The sequence below is a fragment of the Oncorhynchus nerka genome, linkage group LG10, assembly GCF_034236695.1.
Source record: "Oncorhynchus nerka isolate Pitt River linkage group LG10, Oner_Uvic_2.0, whole genome shotgun sequence".
Classification (NCBI taxonomy): domain Eukaryota; kingdom Metazoa; phylum Chordata; class Actinopteri; order Salmoniformes; family Salmonidae; genus Oncorhynchus; species Oncorhynchus nerka.
The window spans coordinates 72,907,709-72,926,274 of NC_088405.1; the positions used below are offsets into that span (position 1 = coordinate 72,907,709).

At 41.5% G+C, this 18,566-nt stretch overlaps 1 protein-coding gene across 1 annotated transcript; it reads right to left on the reverse strand.

Annotated features, from left to right (window-relative positions):
• Window positions 1-7,950: 7,950 nt before the first annotated feature.
• Window positions 7,951-17,307, reverse strand: ets2 (v-ets avian erythroblastosis virus E26 oncogene homolog 2). Its single transcript, XM_029627999.2, has 10 exons — window positions 17,079-17,307; window positions 16,139-16,208; window positions 14,634-14,754; window positions 13,270-13,389; window positions 12,045-12,245; window positions 11,756-11,830; window positions 11,115-11,318; window positions 10,667-10,936; window positions 10,379-10,497; window positions 7,951-9,687 (listed from the first exon to the last, which is right to left on the reverse strand). Exons 2-10 carry the CDS (start codon window positions 16,199-16,201, stop codon window positions 9,472-9,474), a joined length of 1,389 nt encoding a protein of 462 aa, XP_029483859.1. The 5' UTR covers window positions 16,202-16,208; window positions 17,079-17,307; the 3' UTR covers window positions 7,951-9,471.
• Window positions 17,308-18,566: the final 1,259 nt, after the last annotated feature.

Here is an 18,566-nt window from a genome sequence, read left to right on the forward strand (position 1 = left end):
TGACATCGGAGGGATCGAGTGTAGGTTTTTTCAGAAGGGGTGCAACTCTCGCTCTCTTGAAGACGGAAGGGACGTAGCCAGCGGTCAGGGATGAGTTGATGAGCGAGTTGAGGTAAGGGAGGAGGTCTCCGGAAATGGTCTGGAGAAGAGAGGAGGGGATAGGGTCAAGCGGGCAGGTTGTTGGGCGGCCGGCCATCACAAGACGCGAGATTTCATCTGGAGAGAGAGGGGAGAAAGAGGTCAGAGCACAGGGTAGGGCAGTGTGAGCAGAACCAGCGGTGTCGTTTGACATAGCAAACGAGGATCGGATGTCGTCGACCTTCTTTTCAAAATGGTTGACGAAGTCATCTGCAGAGAGGGAGGAGGGGGGGGAGGGGAAGGAGGATTCAGGAGGGAGGAGAAGGTGGCAAAGAGCTTCCTAGGGTTAGAGGCAGATGCTTGGAATTTAGAGTGGTAGAAAGTGGCTTTAGCAGCAGAGACAGAAGAGGAAAATGTAGAGAGGAGGGAGTGAAAGGATGCCAGGTCCGCAGGGAGGCGAGTTTTCCTCCATTTCCGCTCGGCTGCCCGGAGCCCTGTTCTGTGAGCTCGCAATGAGTCGTCGAGCCACGGAGCGGGAGGGGAGGACCGAGCCGGCCTGGAGGATAGGGGACATAGAGAGTCAAAGGATGCAGAAAGGGAGGAGAGGAGGGTTGAGGAGACAGAATCAGGAGATAGGTTGGAGAAGGTTTGAGCAGAGGGAAGAGATGATAGGATGGAAGAGGAGAGAGTAGCGGGGGAGAGAGAGCGAAGGTTGGGACGGCGCGATACCATCCGAGTAGGGGCAGTGTGGGAAGTGTTGGATGAGAGCGAGAGGGAAAAGGATACAAGGTAGTGGTCGGAGACTTGGAGGGGAGTTGCAATGAGGTTAGTGGAAGAACAGCATCTAGTAAAGGTGAGGTCGAGCGTATTGCCTGCCTTGTGAGTAGGGGGGAAGGTGAGAGGGTGAGGTCAAAAGAGGAGAGGAGTGGAAAGAAGGAGGCAGAGAGGAATGAGTCAAAGGTAGACGTGCGGAGGTTAAAGTCGCCCAGAACTGTGAGAGGTGAGCCGTCCTCAGGAAAGGAGCTTATCAAGGCATCAAGCTCATTGATGAACTCTCTGAGGGAACCTGGAGGGCGATAAATGATAAGGATGTTAAGCTTGAAAGGGCTGGTAACTGTGACAGCATGGAATTCAAAGGAGGCGATAGACAGATGGGTAAGGGGAGAAAGAGAGAATGACCACTTGGGGGAGATGAGGATCCCGGTGCCACCACCCCGCTGACCAGAAGCTCTCGGGGTGTGCGAGAACACGTGGGCAGACGAAGAGAGAGCAGTAGGAGTAGCAGTGTTGTCTGTGGTGATCCATGTTTCCGTCAGTGCCAAGAAGTCGAGGGACTGGAGGGAGACATAGGCTGAGATGAACTCTGCCTTGTTGGCCGCAGATCGGCAGTTCCAGAGGCTACCGGAGACCTGGAACTCCACGTGGGTCGGCGCGCTGGGACCACCAGATTAGGGTGGCCGCGGCCACGCGGTGTGGGAGCGTTTGTATGGTCTGTGCAGAGAGGAGAGAACAGGGATAGACAGACACATAGTTGACAGGCTACAGAAGAGGCTACGCTAATGCAAAGGAGATTGGAATGACAAGTGGACTACACGTCTCGAGTGTTCAGAAAGTTAAGCTTACATAGCAAGAATCTTATTGACTAAAATGATTAAAATGATACAGTACTGCTGAAGTAGGCTAGCTGGCAGTGGCTGCGTTGTTGACTATGTAGGCTAGCTGGCAGTGGCTGCGTTGTTGACACTACACTAATCAAGTCGTTCCGTTGAGTGTAATAGTTTCTACAGTGCTGCTATTCGGGACTAGCTGGCTAGCTAGCAGTGTTGATTACGTTACGTTGCGTTAAAAGAACGACAATAGCTGGCTAGCTAACCTAGAAAATCGCTCTAGACTACACAATTATCTTTGATACAAAGACGGCTATGTAGCTAGCTATGTAGCTAGCTACGATCAAACAAATCAAGCCGTTGTACTGTAATGAAATGAAATGAAAATGTGATACTACCTGTGGAGCGAAGCGGAATGCGACCGGGTTGTTGAGTGCGGAAGTTCTATTCGGTAGACGTTGGCTAGCTGTTGGCTAGCTAGCAGTGTCTCCTAGGTTAAGGACGACAAATAGCTGGCTAGCTAACCTCGGTAGATTAAGATAATCACTTTAAAACTACACACTCTAAACTACACAATTATCTTGGATACGAAGACAGCAAAGACAACTATGTAGCTAGCTAACACTACACTAATCAAGTCGTTCAGTTGAGTGTAATAGTTGTGCTGCTATTCGGTAGACGGTGGACGTTTGCTAGCTGGCTAGCTGCTGGGCAGATAGCAGTGAAGACTACGTTAGGACGACGAAATACGATAATTACACAATTATCTTTGATACAAAGACGGCTATGTAGCTAGCTAAGAAGAAATTGCTAAGATTAGACAAATCAAACCGTTGTACTATAATGAAATGTAATGAAAAGTAATACTACCTGCGGACCGATGTGCAGATGCGACCGCTCGCTCCAACCCAGAAGTACCACCGCATTGTTGTGCCCTCTTCACAACTGTCTTGGTGTGTTTGGACTAGAGGTCGACCGATTATGATTTTTCAACGCCAATACGGATACCGATTATTGGAGGACAAAAAAACCGATACCAAATAATCGGACAATTTAAAAAAATGTATTTGTAATAAAGACAATTACAACAATACTGAATGAACACTTATTTTCACTTAATATAATACATCAATAAAATCAATTAAGCCTCAAGTAAACAATGAAACATGTTCAATTTGGTTTAAATAATGCAAAAACAAAGTGTTGAAGAAGAAAGTAAAAGTGCAATATGTGCTATGTAAGAAAGCTAACGTTTCAGTTCCTTGCTCAGAACATGAACATATGAAAGCTGGTGGTTCCTTTTAACATGAGTCTTCAATATTCCCAGGTAAGAAGTTTTAGGTTGTAGTTATTATATGAATTATAGGACTATTTCCTTCTATACCATTTGTATTTCATTAACCTTTGACTATTGGATGTTCTTATAGGCACTTTAGTATTGCCAGTGTAACAGTATAGCTTCTGTCCCTCTCCTCGCTCCTCCCTGGGCTCGAACCAGCAACACAACGACAATTAGCGCGCGCTAACTAGCTAGCCATTTCACTTCGGTTATACCAGCCTCATCTCGGGAGTTGGTAAGCTTGAAGTCATAAACAGCCCAATGCTTGATGCACAAGGAAGAGGTGCTGGCAAAACGCACGAAAGTGCTGTTTGAATGAATGTTTACACGCCTGCTTCTGCCTACCACCGCTCAGTCAAATACTTAGATACTTGTATGCTCAGTCAGATTATATGCAACGCAGGACACGCTAGATAATATCATCAACCATGTGTAGTTAACTAGTGATTATGATTATGATTGTTTTTTTATAAGATACGTGTAATGCTAGCTAGCAACTTACCTTGGCTTACTGCATTCGCGTAACAGGCAGTCTCCTTGTGGAGTGCAACGAGAGAGAGGCAGGTCGTTATTGCGTTGGACTAGTTCACTGTAAGGCTGCAAGATTGGATCCCCCGAGCTGACAAGGTGAAAATCTGTCGTTCTGCCCCTGAACAAGGCAGTTAACCCACCATTCCTAGGCCATCATTGAAAATAAAAATGTGTTCTTAACTGACTTGCCGAGTTAAATTAAGGTATAACATTGTTTGTTTTTTAAAATCGGCAAATCGGCGCCCAAAAATTCAGATTTCCGATTGTTATGAAAACTTGAAATCGGCCCTAAATAATTTGCCATTCCGATTAATCGGTCGACCTCTAATTTGGACCATGATAGTTTGTTGGTGATGTTGACACCAAGGAACTTGAAGCTCTCGACCTGCTCCACTACAGCCCTGTTATTGTGAATGGGGGCGTTCTTGGCCCTCCTTTTCATGTAGGCCACGATCACCTTTGTCTTGAGGAAGGGGTTGTTTTCCTGGCACCACACTGTCAGGTCTCTGACCTCCTCCCTATAGGCTGTCTCATAGTTGTTGGTAATCAGGCCTACCACCGTTGTCATCATGGAGCAGTGAGGAGCCGTTTTTACCAGAGCGGTTGGAAAGGACATGGAGCGCCCGCTGTGAGCGATGAGCAGGATTTTCTAAACACTCAACTGCACTCACATACTCTGTTTCCTCCACTCATTCCTTAGAAACCATGTTCTGTACACTTCAGTGTTGCCCTTCACTGTAGAACACCATGTTCCACAAAAGATGAGTGTGTATTATATGTTATGTCAGGCACACAATGCAGAGAGAAAGTCATGTGTTGTCTTAGACTGCAGGATCAACACAATAGCTGCAGCATGTTAGGTTAAGGTTGTGTGTGGGTGCTGCTACTGTAGCAGCACTTGAGTTGAGTCTGTCATATGGAGGTTACTGCTTCCAGTAAACACTATGTTCACTTTTCATTTCCTTAGCAGTATTATCTCACTATCTTTTACCAATATTATTTGTAAGACTATAAGATGTGGGAGAGTTTGTGGAAATGATCAGAAATATAGTATTGTAATTCTTATGGCATGTATTTTGTTAACTCAACATAAAAATCCTAAGAGGTATGATCAGTCAAGCAAATGTACGTTTAGTTACTGTCCTTTAGTTACTGTTCTTAAACACGGAACCCAAATGGCTGCGCACGTGTAGCATCTTGTGCCATCGTGCATAAATTAAATTTGTTCCCCCACACCAAACGCGATCACAACATGCAGGTTAAAATATCAAAACAAACTCTGAACCAATTACATTCATTTGGGGACAGGTCGAAAAGCATTAAACATTTATGGCAATTTAGCTAGTTAGCTTGCACTTGCTAGCTAATTTGTCCTATTTAGCTAGCTTGCTGTTGCTAGCTAATTTGTCCTGGGATATAAACATTGAGTTGTTATTTTACCTGAAATGCACAAGGTCCTCTACTCCGCCAATTAATCCACACATAAAACGGTCAACCGAATCGTTTCTAGTCATCTCTCTTCCATCCAGGCTTTTTCTTCTCTTGACTTTATATTGCGATTGGCAACTTTCATAAATTAGGTGCATTACCGCACTGACCTCATTAGTCTTTCAGTCACCCACGTGGGTATAACCAATGAGGAGATGGCACGTGTGTACCTGCTTCTATAAACCAATGAGGAGATGGGGGAGGCAGGAATGCAGCGCGATCTGCGTCAGAAATATTTGAGCCCTTGGCGTCGCAGATGCTTGTTGGCGCGCGCAAGCAGTGTGGGTGCAATAATTGAATAACATAGATTTCTAAATGTATTTTGCAACACTTCTTTTGCAACACTCCATTGCAGCCGTTTATATCTCAAAACCAAAACATTTCTGGGTTACAATTTAGTACCTTACTGTGATTGTTTTCAATTAAAATGGTAAAAAATAAACCAAAATAGCTTCTTAACAAAAAGCAATTTCTCAAGCAAGAATTTTGCTATGACTATCTACGACTGTCTAATATCACCAGGAATGCCAAAATTCCATCCCACCAAAACAGGCTGAACTATCGGGCAATCTTTTCAAACAGCTCTTACACTAAAAGGGCATCATTATCATTTCACAGTATTATTCCAACCTCAGTGTGGAAATATATATAAAACACAGGAAATCACAGTTTTGGCTGCACTGGGCCTTTAAATTGAACTTTGTTCCTGAGTTTGAATATGTATGAATAGTGTTTTAAGGCTGTTGTTAGTGTGCACAAAACAGAGTAGTCTACAATCAATTTGGAGCTGGATCAACTATGAACAGTATTAGGCAGTGGCATACTGTACAGTGTTCATTCTTGTTTGCATTGACAGACCTGCCTATTGTGTTGCGATCACACCAACTTGTGGTTTGTGTTGCTCAATAGAGGTTATTAATACAGATAGAACTCATTGTTCTTATAGCATTGACAGTAAACCCTACTCATATATGTGTAATCACGCACGCAGGCACAGACACACACACTTTATTGCGGAGACAGACGTTGACAGTGAGTCTTTGAGTCATGTAGGTGAATACCCTGGACTACGACAGGGCCCAGTGTAGGCCATGTTGACACAGCTGTCGGAGACTCGCTGGGCTGTGTGTGGAGAGTGTGTTGTGTACAGTTGTGTACAGAGCCGGGACTGGGGAGCTGTCTGGACATATCAGATATGTGAGAGATCTCACTCCACATGCTCTCAAAAGGAAAGAGGCAGCACGTCTCATGTAGCTAGAGCTTCACGTGACTATTTCATATTTCTCTTAATGATCATGAGATTATTATGTTCCAGCCATTATTATGAGCCGTTCTCTCCTCGCCAGCCTCAACTACTTAGTAAATAGAACGCCGAAAGTGCATAAAGATGTCGGCCCCCATGTACTTACCAAAAAGGCATCGTTTGCTAAGTTCGCCGTATTGTACATTGCTCTCTATACATGATCCAAATTCTAGCTCCAAGACGCAGCAATTTGAAAAACCAAAAAAGGAGATTGTGTTGATTAACTGGAACATTGATGATTTACTGGCACATTGAACATGTCGCACACTGTAGTTTAAGAACTCTGTGGGTAGTACTTAAAACAATTACGTCATATCTGAATTCCTCCATCGTTATGCACCTTCCCTTTGGAATGTATCCTTTTACGTGGGTGTTTTTACCTGGGTCAATCAACGCATAGGGCTGTGATGATTAAGGAATTTTGGATGACGGTAATTGGCCAGCCAAATGACCATGGTCACCGTTACTAATAACTGTTCAAATTCGTTTTTTTGTGTGCACATTTTCTCCTCTCCTCCACTCCTGCAGCTATTGAAGCCATATAAATAGTGAGCTGCTGCTGCATTGTGGGGTGCGTTGCTTAGGCAACTGAAGATTCCTTTGCTTGTTTCAGGAATTATGAAGAGTCCATGTTACGGCAGAAACGGACTCAAATTCACAAATATCGTCCCGTCTTCAGTCAACAGTTCCACACATGTTTTTTCTTCTATAATTTTAAAACGGTTATGGCGGTTATTTATGATGGTCTTCATCCATAACCGTTGGTTGCACGGTTATACGGTCATTGCGCCAGCCCTAAAACTACACATATTGATCATTAGCTATAAATGACTGATAATGATATACAAAAGACATGATTATAGTGCATAAATATAATAAAGTGCGTCATTCCCCAGCCTTGAACATTGCGAGCTTCACAATGAAAAGTCTAACCTTCCTAAGCTTATCCATGGGCTTCCATACAGTAGGTGTTTGATCATTGTTGGGCTCCTGAGTGGCACAGTGGTCTAAGGCACTGCATCTAAGTGCTAGAGGCGTCACTACAGACACCCTGGTTTGAATCCAGGCTGTATCACAACCGGATGTGATTGGGAGTCCCATATCTTGGCGCGCAATCGACTCAGCGTTGTCTGGGTGTAGGCCGTCATTGTAAACTATCATTTGTTCTTAACTGACTTGCCTAGTTAAATAAATGTTAAATAAATTTGAAAATTTTAAAAATCCTGCACACATACACTATGAGGCATTGTATTTCATAAGACTATGCACTGGTGAGAATTTCATACCGTACATTGCATGGCATTTTTGTAAATGGCAAAGGTGCTGGAGATGGAAGTAGTATCCGGTAAGATAAAATGTTCAATGGTCTAATGTGCATTGAGACTAGCTGTGGATTGACAATAGATTTAACACAGAGAAACAAAGAAAAAACCCAGTACTTTGGCAATTAAAAAAAATCACTTCTTAATTCTTGGTGTGACCGATTTTTATCCTAAGGGCTTAAGAAACTCCCACACATGTTCTTTAAAAACCATGGCTCTTTAATTAGCTACCCCTCCTTATATTAAGCTACCAAAAGTCAATAAAAGAAACATAATACCATATAAAAATAAAGCTTTTATTAAAATGTCAAAGCCATTTTCCGTTTAAAAACCACTGAAATGCTGACAAAGTAATTGAAGTAAAGTCATTCTGATGAATAAGTTACACAGGTCTTTGGCATGCCGATGACATGCACATCTTTAGTTACAGCAAACAGCACAACATGTCACGCTGCCAATGATATATTCAGAGCTTAGATGTTGTAGCAAGACCAGCATTCTATTATAAAACAATATACAATAACCCTGTTGCTTCACATGTCAGTTCAAAATGTTGTATTTTATGAAGATTTCAACAACAGAATTCTTAAGATGATCTTACTGTTCATTGTGTTATACAATATCAATGAATAGAAGACGACTAAAATGATTAAGAGAACAGCATAAACACACATGGGCTAGGAAGGAATAAGATCGTGCCCATGCCAAAATGATGCCATTTTTTTGTGTGTCTGTCATCTGTACAACAACTTCAAAAAGGCTGCTTTATCTTCTTCAGTAAAATACACAGTGAATATTCATTGTATTTATAACAGGTACAGTAGTACCAATATAATATATACACAGGGACTTTGGTGCAGAATATAAAAACATACAACAAAATGCAACTATAGTTTAGAATAAACCATATACATCCACATGTCGCTTTGGTCACATAAAAATAAATAAACAATCAATTCACAAATTTATCCCTGATAAACCTGCTACAAAAATAAATTCTGATAGCTGCTACACCGTTACATTCAACCTTTAAAGCCATATTCACATGTGAATTGTGTATAACTCGCCAAACATGACAAAATATTCATATTTATAGAACAATAATTAAATGATATCCTTTTTGATAGAGGAGAAATGCAATAGCCACAATGACTGGTATTCCAGTTGGGCTGCAAGCTTGTCAGCAGGACAATGCATTAGTAAAAGCACAACAGTAAAGGCAATCTTAGCTATTCCATAAAATCATGAATACATTCTCCATCAAAACTCCTATTTAAGGCGCTGGATCCGCCACCTCAAAAGCATTCTTGTTTGGTAACCTCAAGATCTTTAACAGTAAGTCTAAATGTCCACTGCTCAGATTCCGTAAACACCATACTTGCTGAGTATAAAGCAAGAATGAAAAAATCAGCTATGCTACATTGATCACCATTGTCATCTGTGCAATTAACAGCTCTTTGCAGATGGATACAGAGCTGATCCATTACAACTTGCACAATAACACTTTCACCCAGAGGGAATGCTTGATTTAAATACTGGCACCCCTCTCAACCAAAGCTTGCACAACGATGCACATTGATGGCGCAAGAGCCGAGACATGAGCTGCCTCTCCAAATTAGAGATGCTCACTGTCTGCCCACCAGTGTAGCCCCTATCAGTGGACATCAATCAGTGCCACCTGTTCAATGACCAGAAATTACTTTCAGATGGCCTGTAACATTAGCAACTTTTGCTAAGTTGGGGTAGTGAAGCCCCACTGGCTACATCTCCAACCCCTTCCCTTTTGATAAAACACCAGTTGGTTCAATCCTCAGTGTCAGGCTGGACCCCTAGCATGATGTGGAGCTCTTCGGCCGAGTAGCCCAGAAGATTCTGCAGGTCACAGACGAAGCGGTAGACGTATCGCTTGCCCGAGGTCTTGTGGATGATGTTCTTGTCGTAGTAGTATCGCAGGCCACGGCTCAGCTTCTCGTAGTTCATCTTGGGCTTGTTCTTCCTGCGGCCCCAGCGTCTAGCCACCTGGAAGAGGAAGGAGAGAATGATAAACACCAATGGAAAACAGAGTCTTACACTACATCTTGATGTCTTCTGATGGCTCTTATGTTTGACTTTTTTAGTCCTGTAAACTAGCGGTGTTGCCAATCTCGTCATACTCGTATTTGTAATTGTATTAATATTTATTTAAGCTACTCAGTAAGTACACAAACAAAAACAAACATATGTCCACAGCAAAGTATAACTAATATAACTATATTGATAGCTAGAACAACAATCACTAGCAATTCTGATTCACACACAATGTTTGTAGAAGTGGTGTAATGTGCCCTGAGATGAGTGAGAGAGACGGAGCGCCCCGTATGTCTGTCTGGGGAAATAAGTGCAGAGGGGGAACGGCTTTTTCTAATCCAATCGTTGCAGCAGGCTCAAACGATATCCTGCTTGTTTCTTACAGATGGAAGAACTAGCCAATAGTTATTTAGAGCATAAAGGGCTTCACACTTTTTGAGGGACAGAGAGATGCGTGCTGGCAGCTGACAATTACTATTTTAATTACAAAAAATACTTGTCATAATCGCATTCTGAAAATTCTCCATATCCGTTGCGATACTCTTTTTGTCAGAGTACTCGGTACACCCCTACTGTAAACCCTTGTGGATATCTCCTCCACAACCTGATATACACATATTGTATGAGGCCAATTGACACTCACCTCATCTGGGTCAGTGAGTTTGAACTCCCAGCCGTCTCCGGTCCAGCTGATGATGGCCTGACAACTCTTATCAGTCAGGAGCTCCAGCAGGAACTGCCACAGCTGGATAGGACCGCTTCCTGTTGAGAGGAAAAAAAAGGCATAGGAGTCAGACGGCGATCAAAAGGCATAGTTTGTGTATACACAACTGTTTTGAACTGGAGTTGAAACTGGGGTTGACAGAGAGATAGATAGTATTTCATACAAGATGAGCTGGGTTTGACTGTGTCAGCGGGTTCATAAACTCACCAGTGAAGCCAGCCAGCACGGCAGCAGGTATGACAGGCTTTCCCAGTTCCACAGGCTCGTTCCTCTCCTGGACGTAGTCCTTGAAGGATAGGCCCTGATTCCCCAGGCTCAGGGTGCTGCTGTTGCACTCGTCCTCAAAGCTGTCGTGTGACGGCACCCTCTGGTTGTCCGCCAGGGAAGACTGGCTACCCCAGGATTGCAGCATGGACTCTGGCCCCTCAAAGCTGTCCATGCTCTCCAATGAACACAAACTCTGGTCCTGGGACGAGACTGTAGATAAACAAAGCACAGAGATGGTTAGTTCAACTGAAACTGAATCAAGTTAAGGAAATATCACTGAATTCAAATATCTGTTGGGAATCGCTTACATGTGTTCCCTTGGAAAATGAACACTAATGAATTAACATTGATTAATAGCTTCTAGACAACAGTGAGTTGGCCTACTCACAGGCTTTGCAGAGTTGCCCTGCGTCTGGGTTGCTCCTGATGTAGCTGACATTGACCGTGCTCAGTTGGGGCTTAGAGAACACGGAGAACTCCTGATCTCGGGTCAGCAGGGTAGTCTTGTCCGCAGTCTCAAACAGTTCTCTCAGCAGACTACCGCTGTTGTCAGGCACCTGCAGGGCACACTGGGTCTCCTCCAGACTGAAGCCTGTAAAGAAGAACATATGCCCACTTAGCTCATCTCATCAGAGACCTCTTTGGACAGCTTAAAGGCCCAGTGCGGTCAAAAGCGTGATTTTTTTATGTTTTAGATATATTTCCACACTGAGGTTGGAATAGTGATATCACTAGACAGTAAATTAGCTAATAGGCCAATAAGAACGTTTCTAACCTCTCTCTCTTTCCCCTCCCAACTCAGACCATTCCCAGACAGTTTCTTTTTGACCATTTTAATTTAAAACAATCACAGTAAAGTACTTATTTGTTAGCCAGAAATGATTTGATATTGAGATTTTTTTAAATGGCTGAATTGGGCCTTTAAGGCTTCTGTTCAAATGAAGCTGAAGCCAAACTGTTTTGTCTATCTGATGTTTACTTGGATTTGAACCCTCTGGTGCTCAGTATGTTTTTCTAATGGACACTCACCGACAGAGCTCATCCAGTTGGTTACTGAGGGCACAACACTGCTGAGGCTTTTGGATTCTTCTCTCTCTTGACATTCTGGAAGAAAACGGAGGATAAAGTCAGGAACAGTATCAGTATTTCTGACTGTTATTTGATTTTAGAGTGTATCATTTAGCCAAAGGGTACAGTAATTCTACAGAATAAAGAAACCCTTTCCACCTGAATACAAAAAAAACTGACGACTCCACCTATTCTTTCCCCCATCTTCCTTCCACACAAATACCATCTGACTAAAAAATTCCACTGTTACCTTTCATCATCTGGTCCAGGTGCTCCCACAGGATGTCGCCCACAAAGTCTGGGGCCAGGTCCAGGAAGCTCTCCTTTCCCAGGTCACACAGCTCCTGGCCGTTCATGTCAAACTTAAAGAAGTGGACGTTGGCCAGGCTGAACTCACTGGCTGCCCAGTGGAGCCACTGCATCACATGCTGCTTGGTCCACTTATGGGGGTCTGTGAAAGCGAGAAAGAAAAAAGATATGGCTTAATATACAGCCATTTTAAATGACTAAAAAGTTCATTCACAATTCCATGGAAACGTCACCAAAATCCACCAGTCTTTGACTTGATTTTACTTAACTAGGCTTACTTTTTAATGATTAAGGGACAGGCAAAATGTTTTACCAAATCTCAATTTTTGATGTAAATGGCATGATATAGAAGAGTCCAGACACAGTTTTTTTCCCGATTTCACTTGGTTTTGAGAAACTTACCCCACCAGCAATATACTTAATTATTGCTTGTTCAGCAGTATGGATTAACATGAACAAATAAGTCATTTCCGAAACGGGCGATACTTTTCTGTGTGCGAGCATTTATGTATTTTTTGGTTCCCATTGTGGTGACACGAGAAATGAGAAAGCATGTGCATGCTCGCACATGGAAAAGTATCGCCCGAGTCCAATAAAATGGAATATAAAGTTCGGAATTACACAATTTCATGTGTATAACATCTAAAGACCTGCATCACTATGCTGAGAGCTTTGCCATTTCTAAAAGGCGATATTTGGGTGTTTTTGGAGCCTTTGTTCATGTTTATCTGTGGCCCCCATATTGCAGAATGAGCAATGAGAAAGTCTATTGCTGGTGGGGAGATCTCTTTCTCCAAACCAAGTGAAATCGCAAAGAAAGTGTCTGGATACTTCTATAACATGCTATTTACATCAAAAATAGAGATTTGGTTAAAAAAGGTGAACCTGTCCTTTAAAGAGGGGAAGAAAAGAAAAGTACTTAAACACTCAACAAGTGGGAAAATGTCATACAAACATGGTGTTAACGAGTAAGAATCAGGAGTTAATCTATTGTGGAAGCTGGAGTGAGTGCAAAGCTTTCGAAATGAGCTCAAAATGACTGACTTCCAAACCAGTTCAAAATTAGCTAGGAAATTAGCAAATTGTCATCCTTGTAGAAAACATTTCAATAGAAATGAAGAAAAAGGGAGGACAATGAGACTGAGCAGGTGTAGAAAGTGACTCACTGTTGGAGATGCCACAGCAGCGTTGGACCTTGGAGAAGCCACTGAAGCTGTCCTTCAAGGCCTGACTCATCACTGCCTTACTGCACGGGGTCAAAAGTGGAACAGAGCAAGGGCCCATCTCTGGAGAGTTTACAAAAACAAATGTTTGATTACTCTATTAATCAACCTTTCTAGACCTTTCTTATGTAATAACATTGCTTTAACAGTGTGATAATTGTTTAAAGACCCAAATCAGTAAAAAATGCGCATTTCCTTTGTGCCTGCGTATGTGATTACACATATATGAGCAGGGTTTACTGTCAATGCTATAAGAACAATGGCCTTTTAGAAATGGCAAAGCTCTCAGCATAGTGATCTGTATAATAACCTCCATTGCGCAAAACACAAACCACAAGTTGGTGTGATCTCAACACAATAGGCAGGTCTGTCAATGCAAACAAGAATGAACACTGTACAGTATGCCAACTCCTAATACTGTTCATAGTTGATTCAGCTCCAAATTGGTTGTACACTACTCTGTTTTGTGCACACTAACAACAGCCTTAAAAACACTACTCATACACAAACTCAGAAATAAAGTTCCATTTAAAGGCCCAGTGCAGCCAAAACTATGATTTCCCTGTGTTTTATATACATTTACACACTATGAGGTTAGAATAATACTGTGCAATTTTGAAAATTATGACAATGCCCTTTTAGTGCAAGAGCTGTTTGAAAAGATCGCCTAAAATGTCAGTCTGTTTAGGTAGGATGGAGTTTTGGCATGCCTGGTGACATCACCAGGTGTTTAATTAGTCAATAGACCAATAAGAAAGAGGTCCAAACCACTCTGCCAATAAAAGCTCGTTTTCAGTTTCCCCCTCCCCACTCAGACCACTCCCAGCTAAATTCTTGCTTGAGAAATTGCTCTTTGCAAAGAAGCTACTATTTTTGTTTCATTTTAATTCAAAACAATTACAGTAAGGTACCTAATTGTTACCCAGTAATGATTTAATATTGAGATTGAAAAAAAACCCAGCTGCATTAAATAGGGTAAATATATAAATAGGGTTCAGACAATTTAAGTGGGCTAGCTGCCATGCAACCGGATGAGATTGATTAACAAAGTTTGGGTTATAGATAATTGTTAACCACAAATAAACACCTGTTTTTCTGTTAATCATTAATTAAAACAGTTTGTATGCCAGCAATCACTACATTGTTAACTTTGTCACCTCATGTCTCGCAAATAATCTTCCTAATAGAGTTTGGTCTAACTTTGGCCTGGGGTGATTAGTTGGTATTGGTGTTATGAAAGTGTTTTGGTGTAAAGTAGAGGGCTAGAGTGATGTGGCACTCATTGGTAGGTTGTGGTGGTTGCGTACCATGTGAGACACAGTTGAGGCCAGAGGGCACCTCCTGAAAAGACTGCTCATCGTCTGAGGGGAGGAAGTATCCCGAGAACAGAGACATGGGATCTTCAAAAACGTCAAACGCTGCCTGCCGCTGTGAAGGACAAACACATAAAAAACAACATACTGTTAGTTTAAATTAAAAGACACAAAACATGTATTTTGCCTGATGATTTGAGAAAGCCCCATTCTACTGTATGTCTACATAATTGGATATATTAGGTGAGACAAGCATCGTCCTGAACGGATGACCAACACCTGATCACTCACAGATACTGTGAATCATTTAGGAAATACCTTATTCACTTCTTTAGACGGAGTCACATAAAGTGAGATAAAAGACAAAAGATAACAGAGCAGGCAAAAGTATTGACAGAAACAACTCTGTATGTGGGCACTCCCTTTCAGTAGAGCCAATCTGTCATCATTAGTCAAACACATCAGGCCTTTCTCATTCTCCCAGCTAAGCCTGGCCCTGAACCGCTGGGAGAGGATGACCATACATAGTCTTCCTGTTCCGTAGCAGAACTAGAAACTCCCCTTGATGCAGCTGGCAGCAGTTTAGCTCTGAGGGTTTATAACACAGCGTAGGCTGTTGCTTTTTGAGAGAAAAAAAACTCTACCCCCTCCTCCCTCTATCCTTCTCTCTCCCTTTCACTCTCTTTCGTTCCCCCTCTTCAAATCAGGTTAGACAAACCAGGCTCTTCTTCACAATTCTATTAGGTAAAAACAAGCCCTTTTAAGATGAGCTCTGCTTGAATCTGCACTGTACCCATCTCAGCATTTTACAGATGCTGATGAGACTTCTTATGACGTTATACAACCAAGCCGCACATGAAACCTTAACAAATCATTAGGACATCTATAGTAAAGATACGCTAAAGTGCCATTTGTGCGCCTGTCTAATACTGTAAATTCTTTTTTATTCAAATAACTCCCCACAAAACATCATCCTTTTTTATCCATAAACTGTTTAATAGGCTGGCACAAACAGGTCCCTCAATGTCTCGAGAGCCTTTTTTCTTGCTAGTTACCAAGGGGACCAATTGAGTTAGTGGCCGTAGAGAAGGTGGAAAGACTGGGAGCCTCTCCTCCATAAGCTTCCCAATTATCTTCACATTTAATATGTCTGGCTTTGTCCTCTTTCTTTTCATTTATTATTTTATGGTTAAAGTTATGGGGAGAAGAATAGCAGACTCAAGTGTGCTGCAACACACAGGTTTTAAAAATAAATCTCTGCTGATATTTGATATTTGGAATCCGTGCTTTCTTAACTCCCCAATAGCCTTGAGTGAAGGGTGCTCAAATTCCAGTCCTGGAGAGCTATTGGGTGTGCAGGATTTTGATCCAGCCTTGCAGAATCAGTTGTGATACAGTGGTCCTATATCTACTATACACAACTTCATCTCCAGCACTACGATGTATGTGATTTTCCTACCTATCTACTATATTAGTGGCACAGCCTTGTGAAGTCTCACCTTGAGGCTGGAGCGATAGCCAGTGGACAAGGGGGCCACTTTGTCCATGCTGAGGTCACACATCAGTAATCTTCAGGTAAATTACAGAGAGAAACTTTATGAGAAACACTAATACACATCAGTAATGACATCACACTGAATGGAAATTTGTATGATACTGTATCTGTCTCTGAGGGTTGTAATACGTTTCTCTACAATGACAATGAATTCACATGCAACCTATAGATCAACTGTTCTCCTAAATAGCAACAACAAAATATGCAATGTATAAATATGAGTATATTACAATGTCTTATTTTATATACCGAGCACATAATGGCTTAATAGTGCCTAAATTGTGTTAGTACATTATATAAATAAAGCCTGCACATTGAATTCAATATCCTAATGCATTGGCACACTTTCCAAAGCAACCTGAACACAATTGAATAAATAGGCTATTGATTTGGCTAGTTTGGGGAATTACTTAAACATGTAAAAAATATATATGTTTTACATTAGGCCAACAATTACACACACACACTATCATTATGAGATCACGAATGTTTGAGACAGAAATATTGCATAATTCTCTCATTGGTCACACGTTTAATCGGTCCCGAAATGACTCAAGGCCCCTCATGGTAGGGGGGTCCTTCATATTAGATTAGCGGCCACACATTCAATAGTGATTCTATTGACATAGCCATGTTGAATAATTCGTAAAGATATATTTAATATCTGTGATAAATTAATCATTACCCTAATTTAAATAACATGTCGCATAGACCACAAGGCATGGAATGGGATTTACCGTTGGTTATTATTCCACCAGAAACAATTATCGCAAATGTCATGTAGAACAGAAACAAACTATTCAGGAAAGCAGTACAGAGTCAAATGGCACATTGTCTGGGAATAGATCAAAGAACGAGAGAAGAGACACAAATCAGGGACCTACCTGTTGAATTGATCCGCTGTTCTTCAAAACAGCAACAGTGTAACGTTAAATTGTATTCCTTTTCGATATTTAATATTTATCCTATTCAGTGTTGTATGTGCGCAAGCCTATGCTGTATGAGTTTTTGTACCTCCCAGATACACTGACCAGTATAAAATCAAAACAATACACAGCCTTGTTTCTTCGTGTGTGCTTGACGAGTGTATCTAGGCAATGAGGAAGTGCAGTTTTTTTTTTGCTGTTTTCGTAGCTCAGTGGGAGGAGCGTGTAGTAAGCAATGGAAAATGATCATAGTGGAACATATTCAACGCGCTTTACCGGATGTAAACAGTGTTGCAGTTCTGTCAAAATAAAACATTTATTAACGCTGAAAACGTGCAGAAGCCAAGCAACTCTGACGCACTTATCCAGAAATATTGTCAGGGATGAATGCTGATCAAAACACACTCAGCTCAGTAATTCATATTAGCCAATTGTGGAATGGCCCTGTCAATCTTATACTTTGAGGTTTCAAAGGCAGTGCCACTTGAGAATAAATAAAAAAGATGAGAAAAGTTTCCTCAAGGATATCAATCAATCAATTAACCAACAGCAATATTTTTGTTCACTGATATGTTTCAGCCTAGATCCAAAACATGGGCCAAAGAAAGATCAGGAAGTTATAGAACAAGAACATTAAGTATGGCCTGATTATTTTGTGTTGGTCTATTTAAAACTTCTTAGGGCTGCAATCCCGTTAACAGGATCGATATGACAATAGTCAGTGAAAGTGCAGGGCGCCAAATTCAAAACAACAGAAATCTCATAATTAACATTCCTCAAACATACATGTATCTTATACCATTTTAAAGGTAATATTGTTGTTAATCCCACCACAGTGTCCGATTTCAAATAGGCTTTACAGCGAAAGCACCACAAATGATTATGTTAGGTGACCACCAACTCACAGAAAAGCACAGCCATTTTTCCAGCCAAAGAGAGGAGTCACAAAAAGCACAAATAGAGATAAAATTAATCACTAACCTTTGATGATCTTCATCAGATGACACTCATAGGACTTCATGTTACAAAATACATGTATGTTTTGTTTGATAAAGTTCATATTTAAAAAATCTCTGTATACATTGGCGCGTTACGTTCACTAGTTCCAAAAACATCCGGTGATATTGCAGAAAGCCACATAATTTGACAGAAATACTCATTATAAATGTCGATAAATACAATTGTTAGACATGGATATATGCATATACCTCTCCTTAATGCAACCGCTGTGTCAGATTTTTTTTTAAACTTTACGGAAAAAGCAAACCATGCAATAATCTGAGACGGCGCTCAGAAAATAAATACAATTATCCGCCATGTTGGAGTCAACAGAAATCAGAAATCACATTATAAATATTCCCTTACCTTTGACGATCTTCATCAGAATGCACTCCCAGGAATCCTAGTTCCACAATAAATGCTTGATTTGTTCGATAATGTCCATTA